Source organism: Coregonus clupeaformis, unplaced genomic scaffold, assembly GCF_020615455.1.
Source record: "Coregonus clupeaformis isolate EN_2021a unplaced genomic scaffold, ASM2061545v1 scaf0038, whole genome shotgun sequence".
In the NCBI taxonomy this organism is placed as follows: domain Eukaryota; kingdom Metazoa; phylum Chordata; class Actinopteri; order Salmoniformes; family Salmonidae; genus Coregonus; species Coregonus clupeaformis.
In genome coordinates this window covers 667,330-685,889 of record NW_025533493.1, presented here as the reverse complement: position 1 = coordinate 685,889, position 18,560 = coordinate 667,330, and the positions used below count along the sequence as shown (strand labels likewise).

The window sequence follows — 18,560 nt, the reverse complement described above, 5'->3', positions numbered from 1 at the left end:
TCCTGGCAGTTCTGTGCAGACTCAGGACAACTGAGCTTTGGAGAAATATGCAGATTCAAAGTTCATCTAAGAAGTTCATGAATTTATCACTGCTGAAGTGAAAGCTATCCTCTCTTGTTGAATGCTGCTTTTTAGTTAGCTTTGCGACAGTATCAAAAATAAATGTTGGATTGTTCTTATTCTCCTCAATTAGGTTGGAAGAATAGGATGATCGTGCAACAGTGAGGGCTCTTCGATATTGTACGGTACTGTTTTTCCAAGCTAGTCGGAAGACTTCCAGTTTGGTGGAGGGCCATTTCCGTTCCAGTTTTCTGGAAGCTTGCTTCAGGGCTCAGGTATTTTCTGTATACAAGGGAGCAAATTTCTTGCGACAAATGTTTTGGGTTTTTAGGGGTGCGACTGCATCTAGGGTATTACGCAAGATTAAATTAAGATCCTCAGTTAGGTGGTTAACTGATTTTTATACTCCGACTTCCTTGGGTAGGTGGAGGGAGTCTGGAAGGGCATCTAGGAATCTTTGGGTTGTCTGAGAATTTATAGCACAGATTTTGATGATCCTTGGATGGGGTCTGAGCAGATTATTTGTTGCGATTGCAAACGTAATTAAATGGTGGTCCGATAGTCCAGGATTATGAGGAAAAACATTTAGATCCACTATTTTTATTCCACGGGACAAAACTAGATCCAGGGTATGACTGTGGCAATGAGTAGGTCCGGAGACATGTTGGACAAAACCCACTGAGTCGATGATTGCTCCGAAAGCCTTTTGGAGTGGGTCTGTAGACTTATCCATGTGAATATTAAAGTCACCAAAAATTAGGATATTATCTGCCATGACTACAAGGTCCGATAGGGATTCAGGGAACTCAGTGAGGAACACTGTATACGGCCCAGGAGGCCTGTAAACAGTAGCTATAAAAAAGTGATTGAGTAGGCTGCATAGATTTCATGACTAGAAGCTCAAAGGACGAAAATGCAGTCTTATTTATTTTTATGGACATTTGCTGTCATAAATGGTAGCAATACCCCCACCTTTGCGGGGGATATGGTCACTAGTGTAACCAGGAGGAGAGGCCTCATTTAACACAGTAAATTCATCAGGCTTGAGACATGTTTCAGTCAGGCCAATCACGTCAAGATTATGATCAGTGATTAGTTAATTGACTATGACTGCCTTGGAAGTGAGGGATCTAATATTAAGTAACCCTGTTTTGAGATGTGAGATATCACAATCTCTTTCAATAATGACAGGAATGGAGGAGGTCTTTATTCCAGTGAGATTTCTAAGGCGAACACCACCATGTTTTGTTTTGCTCAACCTAGATCGAGGCACAGACACGGTCTCAATGGGGATAGCTGAGCTGACTACACTGACTGTGCTAGTGGCAGACTCCACTAAGCTGGCAGGCTGGCTAACAGCCTGCTGCCTGGCCTGCATCCTATCTCATTGTGGAGCTAGAGGAGTTAGAGCCCTGTCTATGTTCATAGATATGATGAGAGCACCCCTCCATCTAGGATGGAGTCCGTCACTCCTCAGCAGGCCAGACTTGGTCTTGTTTGTGGGTGAGTCCCTGAAAGAGGACCAATTATCTACAAATTCTATTTTTTGGGAGGGGCAGAAAACCGTTTTCAAACAGCGATTGAGTTGTGAGACTGCTGTAGAGCTCATCACTCCCCCTTCCAGAAGGACAACGATCTCTGCAGCACTCCACCAATCAGGCCTTTATGGTAGAGTGGCCAGACAGAAGCCACTCCACAGTATAAGGCACATGACAGCCCACTTGGAGTTTGCCAAAAGGCACATAAAGACTCTCAGACCATGAGAAACAAGATTCTCTGGTCTGATGAATCCAAGATTGAACTCTTTGGCCTGAATGCCAAGTGTCACGTCTGGAGGAAACCAGCTCACCACCTAGCCAATACCATCCCTACGGTGAAGCATGGTGGTGTGGGGATATTTTTCAGCGGCAGGGACTGGGAGACTATTCAGGATCGAGGGAAAGATGAACAGAGCAAAGTACAGAGGGATCCTTGATGAAAACCTGCTCCAGAGTGCTCAGGACTTCAGACTGGGGCGAAGGTTCACCTTCCAACAGGACAACAACCCTAAGCACACAGCCAAGACAAAGCAGGAGTGGCTTCGGGACAAGTCTCTGAACGTCCTTGAGTGGCCAAGCCAGAGCCTGGACTTGAACCTGATCGAACATCTCTGGAGAGAGCTGAAAATAGCTGTGCAGCGACGCTCCCCATCCAACCTGACAGAGCTTGAGAGGATCTGGAGAGAAGAATGGGAGAAACTCCCCAAATACAGGTGTGGCAAGCTTGTAGCGTCATACCCAAGAAGACTCATGGCTGTAATCGCTGCCAAAGGTGCGTCAACAAAGTACTGAGTAAAGGGTCTGAATACTTACAGTTGAAGTCAGAAGTTTACAAACACTTCGGTTCGAGTCATTAAACTCGTTTTTCAACCAATCCACACATTTCTCATTAACAAACTATAGTTTTGGCAAGTCGGTTAGGACATCTACTTTGTGCATGACATAAGTAATTTTTCCAACAATTGTTTACAGATAGATTATTTCACTTATAATTCACTGTATCACAATTCCAGTGGGTCAGAAGTTTACATACACTAAGTTGACTGTGCCTTTAAACAGCTTGGAAAATTCCAGAAAATGATGTCATGGCTTTAGAAGCTACTGATAGGCTAATTTACATCATTCGAGTCAATTGGAGGTGTACCTGTGGATGTGTTTCAAGGCCTACCTTCAAACAAAGTGCCTCTTTGCTTGACATCATGGGAAAATCTAAAGAAATCAGCCAAGACCTCAGAAAAAAAATTGTAGACCTCCACAAGTCTGGTTCATCCTTGGGAGCAATTTCCAAACACATGAAGGTACCACGTTCATCTGTACAAACAATAGTACGCAAGTATAAACACCATGGGACCACGCAGCCGTCATACCGCTCAGGAAGGAGACGCGTTCTGTCTCCTAGAGAATAACATACTTTGTTGTGAAAAGTGCAAATCAATCCAAGAACAACAGCAAAGGACCTTGTGAAGATGCTGGAGGAAACAGGTACAAAAGTATCTATATCCACAGTAAAACGAGTCCTATATTGACATAACCTGAAAGGCCGCTCAGCAAGGAAGAAGCCACTTCTCCAAAACCGCCATAAAAAAGCCTATGGTTTGGTTTGCAACTGCACATGGGGACAAAGATCGTACTTTTTTTGAGATGTCCTCTGGTCTGATGAAACAAAAATAGAACTGTTTGGCCATAATGACCATCGTTATGTTTGGAGGAAAAAGGTGGTTGCTTGCAAGCCGAAGAACACCATCCCAACCGTGAAGCACAGGAGTGGCAGCATCATGCAGGAATATTATGTGGATATATTGAAGCAACATCTCAAGATATCAGTCAGGAAGTTAAAGTATGGTCGCAAATGCGTCTTCCAAATGGACAATGACCCCAAGCATACTTCCAAAGTTGTGGCAAAATGGCTTAAGAACAACAAAGTAAAGTTATTGGAGTGGCCATCACAAAGCCCTGACCTCAATCCTATAGAAAATTTGAGGACAGAACTGAAAAAGCATGTGCGAGCAAGGAGGCCTACAAACCTGACTCAGTTACACCAGCTCTGTCAGGAGGAATGGGCCTAAATTCACCCAGCTTATTGTGGGAAGCTTGTGGAAGGCTACCCGAAACGTTTGACCCAAGTTAAACAATTTAAAGGCAATGCTACCAAATACTAATTGAGTGTATGTAAACTTCTGACCCACTGGTAATGTGATGAAATAAATAAAAGCTGAAATAAATCATTCTCTCTACTATTATTCTGACATTTCACATTCTTAAAATAAAGTGGTGATCCTAACTGACCTAAGACAGGGAATTTTTACTAGGTTTAAATGTCAGGAATTGTGAAAAACTGAGTTTAAATGTATTTGGCTAAGGTGTATGTAAAACTTCCGACTTCAACTGTATGTAAATGTGATATTTACGTTTTTAAAACACAATTTAATCCATTTTAGAATAAGGCTGTAACATAACAAAATGTGGAAAAAGTCAAGGGGTCTGAATACTTTCCGAATGCACTGTATATTACATACACGTTTTGCTCAAAGCAGCCAACTAAAGTAAGTGCCCTTCGCTCCTGCTTGACAAGCGCTACTGTCCGGTAACGGCATGGGAAGTAGCTACCTAGTTGCCAACATCAGGGTCACAGTAAGCACATGCATACAACGCATGAAGCAACAATACTTTTAATAAAAAATAAAGAATTGCCAGTTTTATAACTGAAAAGATACACTTATTTGTGTAAAACTAACAGTGAAATAGGACTCTGACTCATCCTCTGGCTTAAAGACAGAAGTCCAAACTCTTGTGGTACGGTTGCTCAATGTACGGTAGTTACAAAGAAACTGAAGAAAAAAAAACACAGCTCAATCAAAACTGTCTAACCTGCAATAGCAATTGTGTTAAGCAAGCAAACTGTTTATACCGGGGCAGAGCAAGTAGGTCAAGCACGTGCAGCCAATGAGCTACTTTGTTTTGCCCGCGATATTTATTACGGCTTCTACTTTTAACATTATGTGCTTTGGCACCCTCATTGCCCCAATATGTCTCTGTCAAAAAGAGAAAAGTGGACGCAGAGTGCAGAGTGTTCCAAGAAAAATGGTCATCCTATTTAATCACGAAATTGAATGGGAAAGCTGTATGTTTGGTGTGTTCAGAGCATGTTGCAGTGCTGAAAGAATATAACCTTCGTCGCCACTATGTGAGTCTTCATGCCGACAAATATGACAACTTTCAAGGACAGCGGAGATGAGAGAAGGTGAATGAACTGTTGGCGGGTCTGAAGAAACAGCAGTCTGTGTTTACTCACAGCCGAGACATCAGTGACGCTGCAGTGAAAGCTAGCTACCTCATTGCTAATGAAATCGCAGTGGCTTCAAAACCATTTAGTGAGGGTGAATTTGTAAAAACATGCATGATGAAGGCAGCGGAGATTGTGTGCCCTGAAAAGCGGCAGGCTTTTGCAAATATCAGCCTGACAAGAAACACAGTTGCAGACAGGATTTCCGATCTTTCAGTGGATTTGGACAGCCAGTTGAAGCAAAAAGTAAAGTCATTTATTGCGTTTTGGTTGCAATTGATGAAAGCACGGACATTACAGATGTTGCACAACTGGCCATTTTTTTCATCCGCGGAGTTGATGACACATTGACCGTCACCGAGGAGTTCGTGGAGTTGGTGCCGATGACAGATACAACAACAGCAGCTGATATTTTTACCGCACTCGTCGGGCGCGCTGGACAGGGTCGGAGTGGACTGGTCCCGCTGTCAGCCTGGCTACAGATGGTGCGCCCTCAATGATCGGGAAAAAAGCAGGCGTTGTGACAAAGTTCAGAGAGAAAGTGCAATCTGCAAATGGAGGACGTGATTTTTGACTTTTCACTGTATTTTGCACCAGGAGGCTTTGTGTTGCAAGTCATTAAAGATGGATAACGTCATGAAGGTGGTCATCCAAACTGTTAATTTCATCCGATCCAGAAGCCTGAATCACCGTCAGTTTGACAGCCTTCTCAGAGAGAAAGACCACATCTATGGCCTGCCATACCACACTGAGGTAAGATGGTTAAGCCGAGGTGCTGTGCTGAGGCGTTTCTTTGATTTACGAGAAGAAATTGAGCAGTTCATGGAAGAAAAGGGCAAACCAGTGTTAGAATTTCATTCCGCAGAATGGATGCCGGACCTTGCATTTATGGTGGATGTTACAGAGCACCTGAATAACTTGAACAAACAGCTGCAAGGGCGCAACAAAGTTGTCACGCAGTATTATGACAGCATACGTTCTTTCAAGTTGAAGCTGTCATTGTGGGAGACGCAACTTGCCGGTGGTGATGCAGCTCACTTCCCCTGTCTGAAAAATGTGTGCGCGACCCAACATGTGGCAGACATGAGCGGTTCAAAGATAAAATAACGGGACTGTTACGGGAGTTTGAGCAATATAGCAGAGCGCACCCACTACTTTACTTTCGACACACCCACTCCTTTCCACACACCCACTACTTTCCCAAAGATCTTTATAACTAAACCAAGATAGACCACAGCCTGTCGTTTCAAATGGGAAGAAATGAGTCATAGTGGGCAGAACAAGCAAGGAGGTGGGCAGAGCCAAGCACGAGATGGCGAGATCCTATTGGCGCGTTCTAGCATATATTTGCTAATTTCCGTTAGGGAATGCCTACTCTGTGAATTGCGCGTGTGCTGTCTAACTCTCACCTATCATTTCTTTGGATTGGTGGATACTTAAGTGATGGGTGTTGTTCGTCTCGGGCGGGCAAACCGTGCGAATATATCCTCCAAACACCGGCTTCGAGGGCATTATCACTTTTATACAATGGGTTACTAACATATTCAAATAATGATTGAAATATTTTAATTTAAAACGTTATTTTTATTAATTTATACATACTATTTCATCCTTCCACAAGATATAGTCCCGACACAAATCTAGGGTTGCTAGAGAGGCGACCCAGTCGTTCAGTCTTTTTGTTCTGCATCTATGGACACGACCCAGTCGTTCGTTCTAAATGTTCCATTGCCATACTGGCTGGCAACGTTATTATCCCTTGCTTGCTAGCTAGCCAACTACGGCTAATTTACAGTCACGTCAAAAAGTGCAGCCAGAATAACAGCAAAGTAGCGGCATTTGCATTAGTTTAAGCTGTTTTCTAGTGACATTTATTTGGATACATCCATAACAATGAGCCAATGAGGCGCGATTTCGCCTGGCATAGAAAATGTGCACTCGTCAGGACACTGTTGTTCAGAGGAGCCAGCCAACAACACAGCTACAGTAACACAATCACTTCAAACTGAAGCTGGAAAGACTGCAAACTAGCTGCACTTCATTTTACCTTTTTTCATTGTACCATTTTTGTATATACAACAATATGTCAGCTATTCCTCTATTTCTTATACATTTACCTTTTATAGTGGACATCACGTTTATAAATTGCCTGGCTGGGCTGATGAGACAGTGGATTGTGCAGTCAGATAGAACAGAGTAAATAGGCCTTTTTTTAAGGTCATAGATTTAGCTGGTGGCAATTTGTGGAAAAGACACCGACTGGAATGCGGTTTTAACCAATCAGTATTCAGGATTAGCCCCACCCGTTGTATAAATCTCATTATTGTAATATTTTATATATATATATATATATATATATATATATATATATATATATATTCGATGAGGGTTGTTGATGTCAACCGCCTGTATTCAATGGAGAGGGATGTTATGCTACTAGCCTCATGTAATGAATATGCATAGCCATCTCGAGACAACTCAGTGTTTTTTCTCAAAGTTGCCGGGAGTGTCACATGTCCTACTTATATCAGTACACTCGTAACAACTTAAGCATTACGAAACAAAAATTCGATCAAACAAACCTCACGTAGAAAATAAGCCATTCATTATTATGTTGACCAAATTTGACCCATTGACCTCCATACAAAAACTCCTTGCTTGGTTGTTGAAAAAAAAAAAAAAAAACGCCACCTGCTGGAGGGAGGCAGATTTTCCGCAGAGTTGGGCCTCTCTCTTCCTCTTCCTCTCTGAGAAGACGCAGTTTGGAAAAATTCCAAGTATGCGGCGTCCGTCTTGCAATGGAGCCTTGAACCGCAAGGGGCGTTGCAATGCCACTCCGTTGTGGACGGTACCCATTCAAATGAATGACATCCGGCGCAATGTTTGGTTAATGTCAATGAGGCTTCAGTGTAAAGGAAATAAAATGTGTGGAAGGGAACATGATTATGGTGACTATGGGAACAATGTGAAGGTAGTAATTGTGGGGTGCGGGCCACAGTGCAGCATTTGGTGGATGCCATGTGCAGAGAGAGGCCCAGAGATTAAGAATCAATCATGATGTCTCATATGCAGAGGCTGTAAAACAGATTGGTGGAACTACTAGGCGGACTGATGGAGCTACCATGGCTGCTCCCGTAGTAAGTGGACCTACTGTCAGAACTTGTGCTTTTACTAGTCCTGACATGGTTTTGAGGCCTGTTCAGAATTCTTGCTCCCATAAATGTGCTGTGTCAAAGGGCACTTTGATAGTAAATAAAATGAACTTCATATCTTTCATTGGGAAGATTATCAACACGACTCAGATTGTGGACAGCAGAAATGACAGGTTGAAGAATATTGTGGATAAGGCAACAGAGTTATTAGGGGTAACAGATGTTAATGTCTACATAATTTTTTAAAATGCTGAATAATCCTAAAGATGGATTGTCTCAGCATGATAGAGATAAAGTTTGAAGAGTTTGGGATGGTTGGGAATGTCCCATTCTTTGGCATTTAAAATACCGGGATGGGAGAAATTCTCGGATATTGAAACTAAGAAATCTTAACTGTACTTTTTCAGGCAAACCCTTCTCAAACCTCAGTAGCACTGATAAACTTAAATGTCTTCCTCTTTCCTACAGATCAACCTTTTGGCCTTAATCACTATGCCTCCTTTCACATTTTCTTTGATATCATAGTGGGACGGACCCAACAAGAGCTCGTTTCCACGCCGTGTGTATAAACTCAGACTCGACCAATCGATCGAAGATTCAACTCTCTGCAGCTCTCAGATTGGAGAGGAAGTTACCACAATAAGATCATTTTTGCATGTTACTACCTCACGGTTAAGGTTAGGATTTTTGGAGGTAATCTGATCCTAGATCTGTGTCTAAAGCCCTATCGCTCGGGACTAGTATTACTAAAGAATTTTGGTTATATAATTATAACCCCAGAATGTTCGTTATTCCAGAGGACGATTCGGACGGGACTAGTTTTTTTCCAAACTGCCCCCTCTAATTCGTTCTCTTTTTTTTCAATAAATTGACAGTTCTGACGGAAGCCCGGAGGTTTCAAGAAGTCCAGGCGATAACAGGCAACGCTGATAACTCGAGCTTGGTTTCCAAGTTTCTAAACCATACCAAGCCATATTTGGTAGTGTCGCCATAATATTTGAATTGAATAAGTGTGACCATAATCATGGATATTTTGGCGATATGCAGTTGAAGACGTCCTAAATGCCCCCCAGCCTTCAGATGTGAGCCAAATAGCGCACTTAAACATTATATGCATTTTTAGGCTATGGATGAGAAAGTGAACTTGTCATTTCCAAACGTTTAGCTCAGTTGTATGCTGCTTTGCGATCTATTAACAGCAAGGGTTGCATTAAATAGGCTCAATATTTTTTATGATGCATTTGGCGATGTTCAATTCATTAGCACAAAACGTACAAAAGCATTCACTGTGAAAGTTGATACATATAGGCCCTTCATATATAGACTATGTGCAGCACTTCGTTCAATTTATCGAATCAGTTATTATTTTCTTGCTCAAACAGCGAGCAACACCTGTCAAACTCAGACATTTCTCGGGGATGTCGATTCGCCCGGGACTTGTATTATCAGAGGACTGGAATTTGCCAAAAAACTGTAGGTTATTCTGGCTGGAATTGTTACTCTCCTGCCATGGCAGATTCGGACGGCACTAAAATTACAGATGTGGTGTTTTGTGCTCGTGCAGATAATTACGTTATCCAACCTCCGGTAAAACGAATCCCGTCCGAATAGGATTTTAAGGCTGGGCAACTACCCTTCTTCTTCTTCGGTGGGGTTTATCGGCGGTTGGCATCCAACGTTATGGTGCCTTACCGCCACCTACTGTACTGGGATGTGGGCCAGAGACAGGGAGGAACTAAATCCTACCTGCCAGCCCCGTTGCTCTTAAAAAATATAACAAAATATTTGAGACTATATCTAATGACGTTCTACTCAATATACTCTTTAAACTAATTTCCTGTATCCCCTTATCCCTCATACTAGATCTCATCCTCTCTCTTTCCCTCTGATACTGCCCACATTGTAGCAATACATGCTCCACGGTCTCTGTTTCCTGGCAATAATCACACTTTTCTGTTGGATGCTTCCTTATCACATTTAAGGTATTATTCAACTGGCTGTGTCCCACCCTTAATCTTGTAAAACATAGCCTCCTCTCTTCTGTCCCTTCCTGCATACTCCCCTCCCCGACTTTCCTCTGTACTTGAAATAAATGCCTGCCCTGGGCAACTACCCCAAGTACCAAGTGGAAGAAATTAAGTGGTTATTACCATTATTGGCACAGCCAAAACAGATAACAATAAATAGTCGTGGAAATATTCAATAACGTCAAATGTAATAGATACAAAAATAAATGTAAGTCTATTTTGTTCATATTTTAAGCAGATGTATTGTTTCCCAGCAGCTAGAGTGATGTTGTAATTTGTCAAGCTCCGTGACTTCGGAAACACCCCTCTCCGCCCAACTCCAGTCTACTGTCCGAGAGTGGAGTTTGCGCAATGTTATCAGCTCCGCCATTGACGGAGTCGCTGGAGAAAATTGCACACAGCTTGTCACGTTTTGTTCTTAGTAAGTATTCGACGTCTAGATAGTGTATTTTCACAACTTAAGTTAGTGTCGTTAATACAATACTGTTGTTTACATCTACATTATTGGATTTGCATATAGTGTGCGCAGAAGTTGTCAATTCTCCTGCATCGTTAGCTAGCTCACGCACACCTAGCTAGCAGCGAGCGTGTCGTGCACGGGTGCGTCGCCCGTGTGCTCCACTCCATGGATCCAAGAATCGCCTGGTTCCAGCCAGAACAGCTCGGCCCTGCCAACAGCGCGTGGATGAATATTTGGTTAACGACACAAGGTCTGGGCAATTTGAGTTTGAGTAATCATAACAACCACGGCTCTGCTGTGTGGAACACGCCCACCACCAAGACTAGCCCTAGTACAACTGTATCGGTGAACTGTGGCACGGGAAACGTGAACGGAAACGTGATTCAGAACGGAGTCCCCGACGCTGGTACGAGCAGCAGTGAGGTGAGGATGCAAGGGACGATCAATCCAAAAGGCGGTAATGAAATAGAACAGCAATCCGACTTATTGGAAGCAAATATCAACCAGCATCCTGCGGGGAGGGGTAGTAGTGGACCTTGGGTTGTGGGTGGCACTGCATTCGGTAGCTGGAGAGAAAGAGAGAGCGAATGTGGACTTGGGAAGAGACGGAGGAGAGACAACCGAGCGAGCACTTTCGGATTTAACCGCAGTTTGAGTATTGGCAGTAACTCAGCAGTGGACGACGCTGGGTGCCGTGGAGTTGGTTACACAGGCACGCCTTGGAAAACCAGGAACTACTCTGCAGGGATTTTGGGGTAAGGAAGGATGCCTGGGGCAGCAGAACTGCTCTACACACACGTGTCATGTTTGAACTGGCTGGATGTCAATGTATTACAGAGCACAGGGAGAGACTTTGGTGTGTGTTGCCAAGAAGTTATAGCCACCTGATAAGTTGATCTACATGAGGTGATTTCTCACACAGAATGATCCCACATTGCCTGTCTTTTCTAGCTCATCAGTGATAAAGATTACTTTCCCTGAACATCATATGTACTGTTCAGCAGCAGTTGGTTAGAATATGTGAAGTCTTATTATAAGGCTCATGCAAACACACATTTGGGATCATGTGAGTTGAAAGAGTAAGGGTCCACATCGGAGTAGACCACTGTATTATTATCCTCTGTTTAGTTTCCTTCCTCAACATAACCAGGTAGATCTGAACTGGTGCCACACAAGGCAAGTTTAGCTCTGCTACATTCCAATGACTCATATGGTTCAGACTCTACAAACTCCTTCCTACTTGACATACTGAGAAGTTTGTGGTACCCGTGTTAGTCAGTGAGAAGCGAGCATTCCTCAATTTTCCATTTATCATTTTTAATAGTGTGGGCTCCATGGATTATGAATATTTCATAGCTATCCAATGTAGTTTCAGAATCAGAAACAGGTCCTACACCCAAAACTATTACAAGGGCCATGGGCCCATACTATGAGCTATTCAGTTAACCCCACCACTGCTCTAAGACCTGTACATGCAGAAGAAATTAAACCAACCATTTAATTTGAATCTTATCTCCTCCGCTGCTGTGTTAATAGTCTAGCGCAGGGTTCTCCAGCAGTAGCAGTACCAGTAGCTCGCAGCACACCTATGAGTAGCTTACCAAACAATTCTGTTCCACTGCAAACTGTCATAAACAAATCTCAGAAGTATCAGACACCGCAAGCTCCCAGCTACTATCTAATCAATGCAACATTGACATTATCCAGGGCTTGACATTCACTTTTTTATCCACTTGTCCTTCGGGCAAGTAGGACTGATTCTTTACTTGTCCAAAAGCTGAAAAATGGTGTTTGTATGATGCAGGTAACCACTGTACAAAATAACCTTAATTATTATCATTGGTATTAAAAATGGAAGGCTGCTGGTCTCGGATGCCATGTATTATATCTTGAGCAAGGCACTTAAACCCCCTCAAATTAAAATACTACACTGATAGTCTACTGATTCAAAACCATGTGGTCTGTCAAACCTCCATCTGGAGAGCTACTATCCAACCCTGCTCAAACACACCAGTCAGTTTATCAAGGTGCTGTTGAGTGCCAGATTATTGGCCACCCTGCAACATTACAGTTTCAACCAAATACTTTTTATGTTTTTCTAAAATAATTCCCTCATTCAATGAACCAGGGATCAAATGGCTAACGTGGTCGAGGTAGCAAACTAAGATGTTTATGTATTTGTAAGGTTAAAGTATTCAGTGTTCAGGGGAGATCTTGACAGCATAGGAGTGACTTGTTAATTAGTAAAGTAAGTAGCCTTGCACGAGCCTTGGCTTGTGCAAGTCGGAACAGCTCATAGGGCAGGAGCCTATATTCTGTTTCTGTTGCGCGAGGCAGCTTGATGTACAAGTACCCCTCCTGGACAGGACGCTAGTCTATCGCAGGGCCTTACCTCCAACACATTTTTTACAGTCTGACTCAGCCAGGGATTGAACTCACAACCTTCCAATCTCAGGGTGGACACTCTAACCACAAGGCCACTGAGTTGGTCAGTTAAGCTATTCTAATAATATTTTTTTTACTTTGTCAGAATTACATGGCCAGTATTGAATAGAGGAGAATCCTAGCCAATTTTGAGTGCTTGCCCTAAATGCACCACCATCAAGCAGCTTAGGAGAAGAGATACTCTGGCTGTTAGCTCGGCTGCGAAAAAAGGATAACCTGCTTTCTAAGTACACTGACCTTTCTGTAACCCAGGAAAATCGAATCTCAGTTTTAAATGCCTCCTGTTGCAAAGCTGTCGCTGAGTCAGGCGGCGTTGATCTGTCCCAATCCAACTGACGGATGTTAAGCTCAACTCCGTGGCCCATGGGAGACTGGACACTCGCAAGGCGTAGAAGATTGGGGAGGCAGGCTGGCCACACTTTCATCTATCTGAGAAGATCCGATCCAGCTATCAAACAGCGTTGCCCCTCTTGAGACAGACCTACCAGCCCCAGGAGTCAGCACGGATCCTGGGTGTATACCAACAACCGGTGGCTGCCTAGTGGTACCATCCCCCACAGCCACCGCAGTTCAGCAGAATAATTATCTCTTGCCCCCTCCCGTGCTGCCGAAGGGGTTCGGAACTTTTCAGCCGACTCTTTGCCTTGTACCTGAAGAAACTTTGTAACGACAGGAATGTTTATTTTTGTGACAATTTTGATTTTCTGTGGGAGCAACAAGCAATGGTTGTATATATTAGTTTTTTTGCGGGGGTACTTTTTACCCCTTTTTATCCCCAATTTCGTGATATCCAATTGGTAGTTAGTCTTGTCCCATTGCTGCAACTCCCGTACGGACTCGGGAGAGGCGACGGTCGAGAGCCATGCATCCTCCGAAACACGAGCGCCAAGCCGCACTGCTTCTTGACACAATGCTAGCTTAACCCGGAAGCCAGCTGCACCAATGTGTCTGAGGAAACACTGTTCAGCTGGCGACCAAAGTCAGCGTGCATGCGCCCAGCCGCCACAAGGAGTCGCTAGAGCGCGATGTGACAAGGACATCCCAGCCGGCCAAACCCTCCCCTAACCTGGACGACGCTGTTCCAATTGTGCGCTGCCTCATGGCGTGCCTTAGACCGCTGCACCACTCGGGAGGCCCCAGGCCCCGCAACAAGCACTTCTTAAAAGAGACAGGATTCACCCTAACCGCAGGGGTTCCATGATTATTTCCAGCAACATCACAAACTGTTTTGAGACTGACGGACAGGGTCTGCTAGTGCTCCAGTTCTCCCTATCAGAATAAGCAACAGAGGACTTGGAAAGCATATCAACTCCTGTAGAAATTGCACTATGGTTATTTTATTTATTTTATTTTATTTTTGTTATTGTGAGTGACCTAATTTATGTTCCTTTAACTCCGCCTTCTAGTGAGTTTATACAAACTGTCATCTCCTACCATTCTGATAGATTGGAGACTGTCAGAAAACATGGTTTAAATGTTAATAATTTGGTTGTTATTCCATTGGTTACCCCCCCCCCCATCATGCTATACTCTTTAAATGTCAGCCACCAGTGATGGCCATAACCCTGTATAGGCCACCAAAGCACTGCCCCACTTTCTTTACTGATTTATCTGAACTATTGTCTATTGTCCTTGAGAACTATGATAAAAAAGATCATTGTGATGGGCGCATTTAATATTCATGTTGACAAAGAGACTGACTCCAAAGCCATTGAATTTATGAATCTTTTGAGCTCTATGGACTTTATCCAACATGCTACTAGGCCCACCCATAACCACGGCCATACTCTGGACCTGGTTATTACCAAGGGGCTTTCTATTGACATATCCTCTATTGTTGATGTTGCTTTATCTGATAACCACTGTGTATTTTTTACTACCTTGTTGCCCATAGCACAGGGTAAAACTGAACGCATTATTAAGAAACGCTATCTTACCTCTGAGGTTGCTACAGATTTTGAGTGTATGAACAATACTCCACCACCTATTCTGCCTTCCTCTTGTGATGATCTAGTTAATAACATTAATAGCAAATTAAGGGCAACCATTGATGCCATAGCTCCAGTAAAGTTGAAAAAGGCCACATCCAAACAGAGAGCCCCTTGGATGAGTGAGGAAACGAATCAATTAAAGAGAAATTGCGTAGTAGAGAAAGTCAAACTTGCAGGTCCATTATGATATTCTGAGAGAGCAGCTTGGCATATAGAACAAGGCAATTCCAGACAGGCTCATTTTCCCAACTTGATCACTATTAATCAGAATAATTTGAGTGCTCTTCTCGACCATTGATGGCTTGATAAATCTTACCCCCGCAAACCTATGTGAACTTTCCTCCACATCTAAATGTGATGAGTTTGCGGCATATTTCAGAGATAACTAACATTTAGACTGGGTATCAGTCAAGCAAGACCTGATGAGAAGTTTGATATGTGCTCTAGGGTACCACGCAAAGGCACTATGGATTTATTTCCCCTGGTTGACACAGACATGCTCAGGAAAGTGATAACTTAAGCCTTCTACCTGCCTTGCCGAGGCTATCCCCACCACCTAAGCTATTGTTAATCACTAACTGTTCTCAGCCACTTTCCCCACTGCACTAAAAACTGCTATGGTGAAACCCCTTCTGAAGAAAAGTAATCTAGATTCTTCAGCTGTTAGCAATTTTCGGCCAATCTCCAACCTTCCATTCTTAAGCAAAATTCAGGAGAAATTGGTTGTCAAACAGCTAAATGATTTTTTTTAACGTGCCAACTCTCAATAAATGGGCAAATAACTCACTAGCAAGTATCAACAAATGTGCAAATGCGGCTCACTTTGATCTCAAACGCATCTCGCGACTGCATGATTGAAAGACCGCTCGTGCCTGTCAATGCAGGCCTACAATAGTTATACTCTGATGCGCTCTGCAGAGATTGGGAGGACAGTGAGAAAAACATCGCATCTGGAGGATACTTTGGTCCAATTATGATCGGAGTAGCCTAATTGTTTGAAATTGTCATTTTTGTGTCATTTTTTAAAACTTGTCCATTTGGAAAACATACATCTACAATTAGCTTGTCCAATGTTTTTTTTTTTTACTTGTTCTGGACAAGCGTTAATGTCGAGCCCTGTTATTCCACCCCAGGTTAGCCACTATAGAGAGAGATAGTAATGGCGTCATTTTGTAGGCAGTAACTCCGCCATGGTTCGTTGGAGAAAAGGAATGGCGTTTTTGGATAAACGCCGAAAATAAGTTCTGTGGGAAACACAGGCTTAGATCTTATAGGTTTTGTTCTATGAGATACCTTTCATCAGCTAACGTGACTTTTTGTGAATTTTTAAGCATTTGTAATAATTAAAAGCACAACGCAAAAAGGCTTCATAATTCACAAAGGTCATGTTAACTGACTGATATTATATCATAGAAGAAAACGTATAAATCCTCCTAAGCCTGTGTTAACCTCAGACCTTATTTTCGACGTTTATTCCAAAACCCTATTCATTTCCTGTAAGAATGGCTGAACGAACCAGAGGTAACTCATATCCGGGTTTTAGGACTAAAAACTTGTGAGCTCTATTGGCCAAACCTAACGCAATATCTGCCAAGTAATTTCCAGCAATATTGCCTGTCTGTCTTTGGTGCGCACGATTGTCTATCACTCTGTGTGTAGCTAGTTGTGATAACAGTCTTGTCGGTTGACTGAAACACTTTCCCCAAAACCTTCTCAATTAAATGTTAACAAAGTAGGCTTACCTGGCAGAAGTACAATTTATATACAATAGTATGTGGACACACCTTCATATTTGTGGATTCTGCTATTTCAGCCACACCCATTGCTGACGGTGTAAAATCGAGCACACAGCCATGCAATCTCCATTGACAAACATTGGCAGTAGAATGGCCTGACTGAAGAGCTCAGGGACTTTCAACGTGGCACCGTTATAGGATGCCACCTTTCCAACAAGTCAGTTAGTCAAATTTCTGCCCTGCTAGAGCTGCCCCGTCAACTATACAGTGGGGAGAACAAATATTTGATACACTGCAGATTTTGCAGGTTTTCCTACTTACAAAGCATGTAGAGGTCTGTAGTTTTTATCATAGGTACACTTCAACTGTGAGAGACGGAATCTAAAACAAAAATCCAGAAAATCACATTGTATGATTTTTAAGTAATTCATTTGCTTTTTATTGCATGACATAAGTATTTGATCACCTACCAACCAGTAAGAATTCCGGCTCTCACAGACCTGTTAGTTTTTCTTTAAGAAGCCCTCCTGTTCTCCACTCATTACCTGTATTAACTGCACCTGTTTGAACTCGTTACCTGTATAAAAGACACCTGTCCACACACTCAATCAAACAGACTCCAACCTCTCCACAATGGCCAAGACCAGAGAGCTGTGTAAGGACATCAGGGATAAAATTGTAGACCTGCACAAGGCTGGGATGGGCTACAGGACAATAGGCAAGCAGCTTGGTGAGAAGGCAACAACTGTTGGCGCAATTATTAGAAAATGGAAGAAGTTCAAGATGATGGTCAATCACCCTCGGTCTGGGGCTCCATGCAAGATCTCACCTTGTGGGGCATCAATGATCATGAGGAAGGTGAGGGATCAGCCCAGAACTACACGGCAGGACCTGGTCAATGACCTGAAGAGAGCTGGGACCACAGTCTCAAAGAAAACCATTAGTAACACACTACGCCGTCATGGATTAAAATCCTGCAGCGCACGCAAGGTCCCCCTGCTCAAGCCAGCGCATGTCTAGGCCCGTCTGAAGTTTGCCAATGACCATCTAGATGATCCAGATGAGGAATGGGAGAAGATCATGTGGTCTGATGAGACAAAAATATAGCTTTTTGGTCTAAACTCCACTCGCCGTGTTTGGAGGAAGAAGAAGGATGAGTACAAACCCAACAACACCATCCCAACCGTGAAGCATGGAGGTGGAAACATCATTCTTTGGGGATGCTTTTCTGCAAAGGGGACAGGACGACTGCACCGTATTGAGGGGAGGATGGATGGGGCCATGTATCGCGAGATCTTGGCCAACTACCTCCTTCCCTCAGTAAGAGCATTGAAGATGGGTCGTGGCTGGGTCTTCCAGCATGACAACGACCCGAAACACACAGCCAGGGCAACTAAGGAGTGGCTCCGTAAGAAGCATATCAAGGTCCTGGAGTGGCCTAGCCAGTCTCCAGACCTGAACCCAATAGAAAATCTTTGGAGGGAGCTGAAAGTCCGTATTGCCCAGCGACAGCCCCGAAACCTGAAGGATCTGGAGAAGGTCTGTATGGAGGAGTGGGCCAAAATCCCTGCTGCAGTGTGTGCAAACCTGGTCAAGACCTACAGGAAACGTATGATCTCTGTAATTGCAAACAGGTTTCTGTAAGTTCTGCTTTTCTGATGTATCAAATACTCATGTCATGCAATAAAATGCAAATGAATTACTTAAAAATCATACAATGTGATTTTCTGGATTTTTGTTTTAGATTCCGTCTCTCACAGTTGAAGTGTACCTATGATAAAAATTACAGACCTCTACATGCTTTGTAAGTAGGAAAACCTGCAAAATCGGCAGTGTATCAAATACTTGTTCTCCCCACTGTAAGTGCT

General features: G+C 43.2%; 1 protein-coding gene across 1 annotated transcript in view; it reads left to right on the top strand.

Moving 5' to 3' along the window:
- The first annotated feature begins 10,398 nt into the window (after nt 1-10,398).
- Nucleotides 10,399-18,560, top strand: part of LOC121576888 (terminal nucleotidyltransferase 4B) — an 86,425-nt gene continuing 78,263 nt past the window's right edge. Inside the window, exon 1 of the mRNA XM_041890437.2 lies at nt 10,399-11,275. Coding sequence (XP_041746371.1) covers nt 10,686-11,275 — 590 coding nt within the window. The 5' untranslated portion in view covers nt 10,399-10,685. The remainder of the gene's footprint in view (nt 11,276-18,560) is intronic.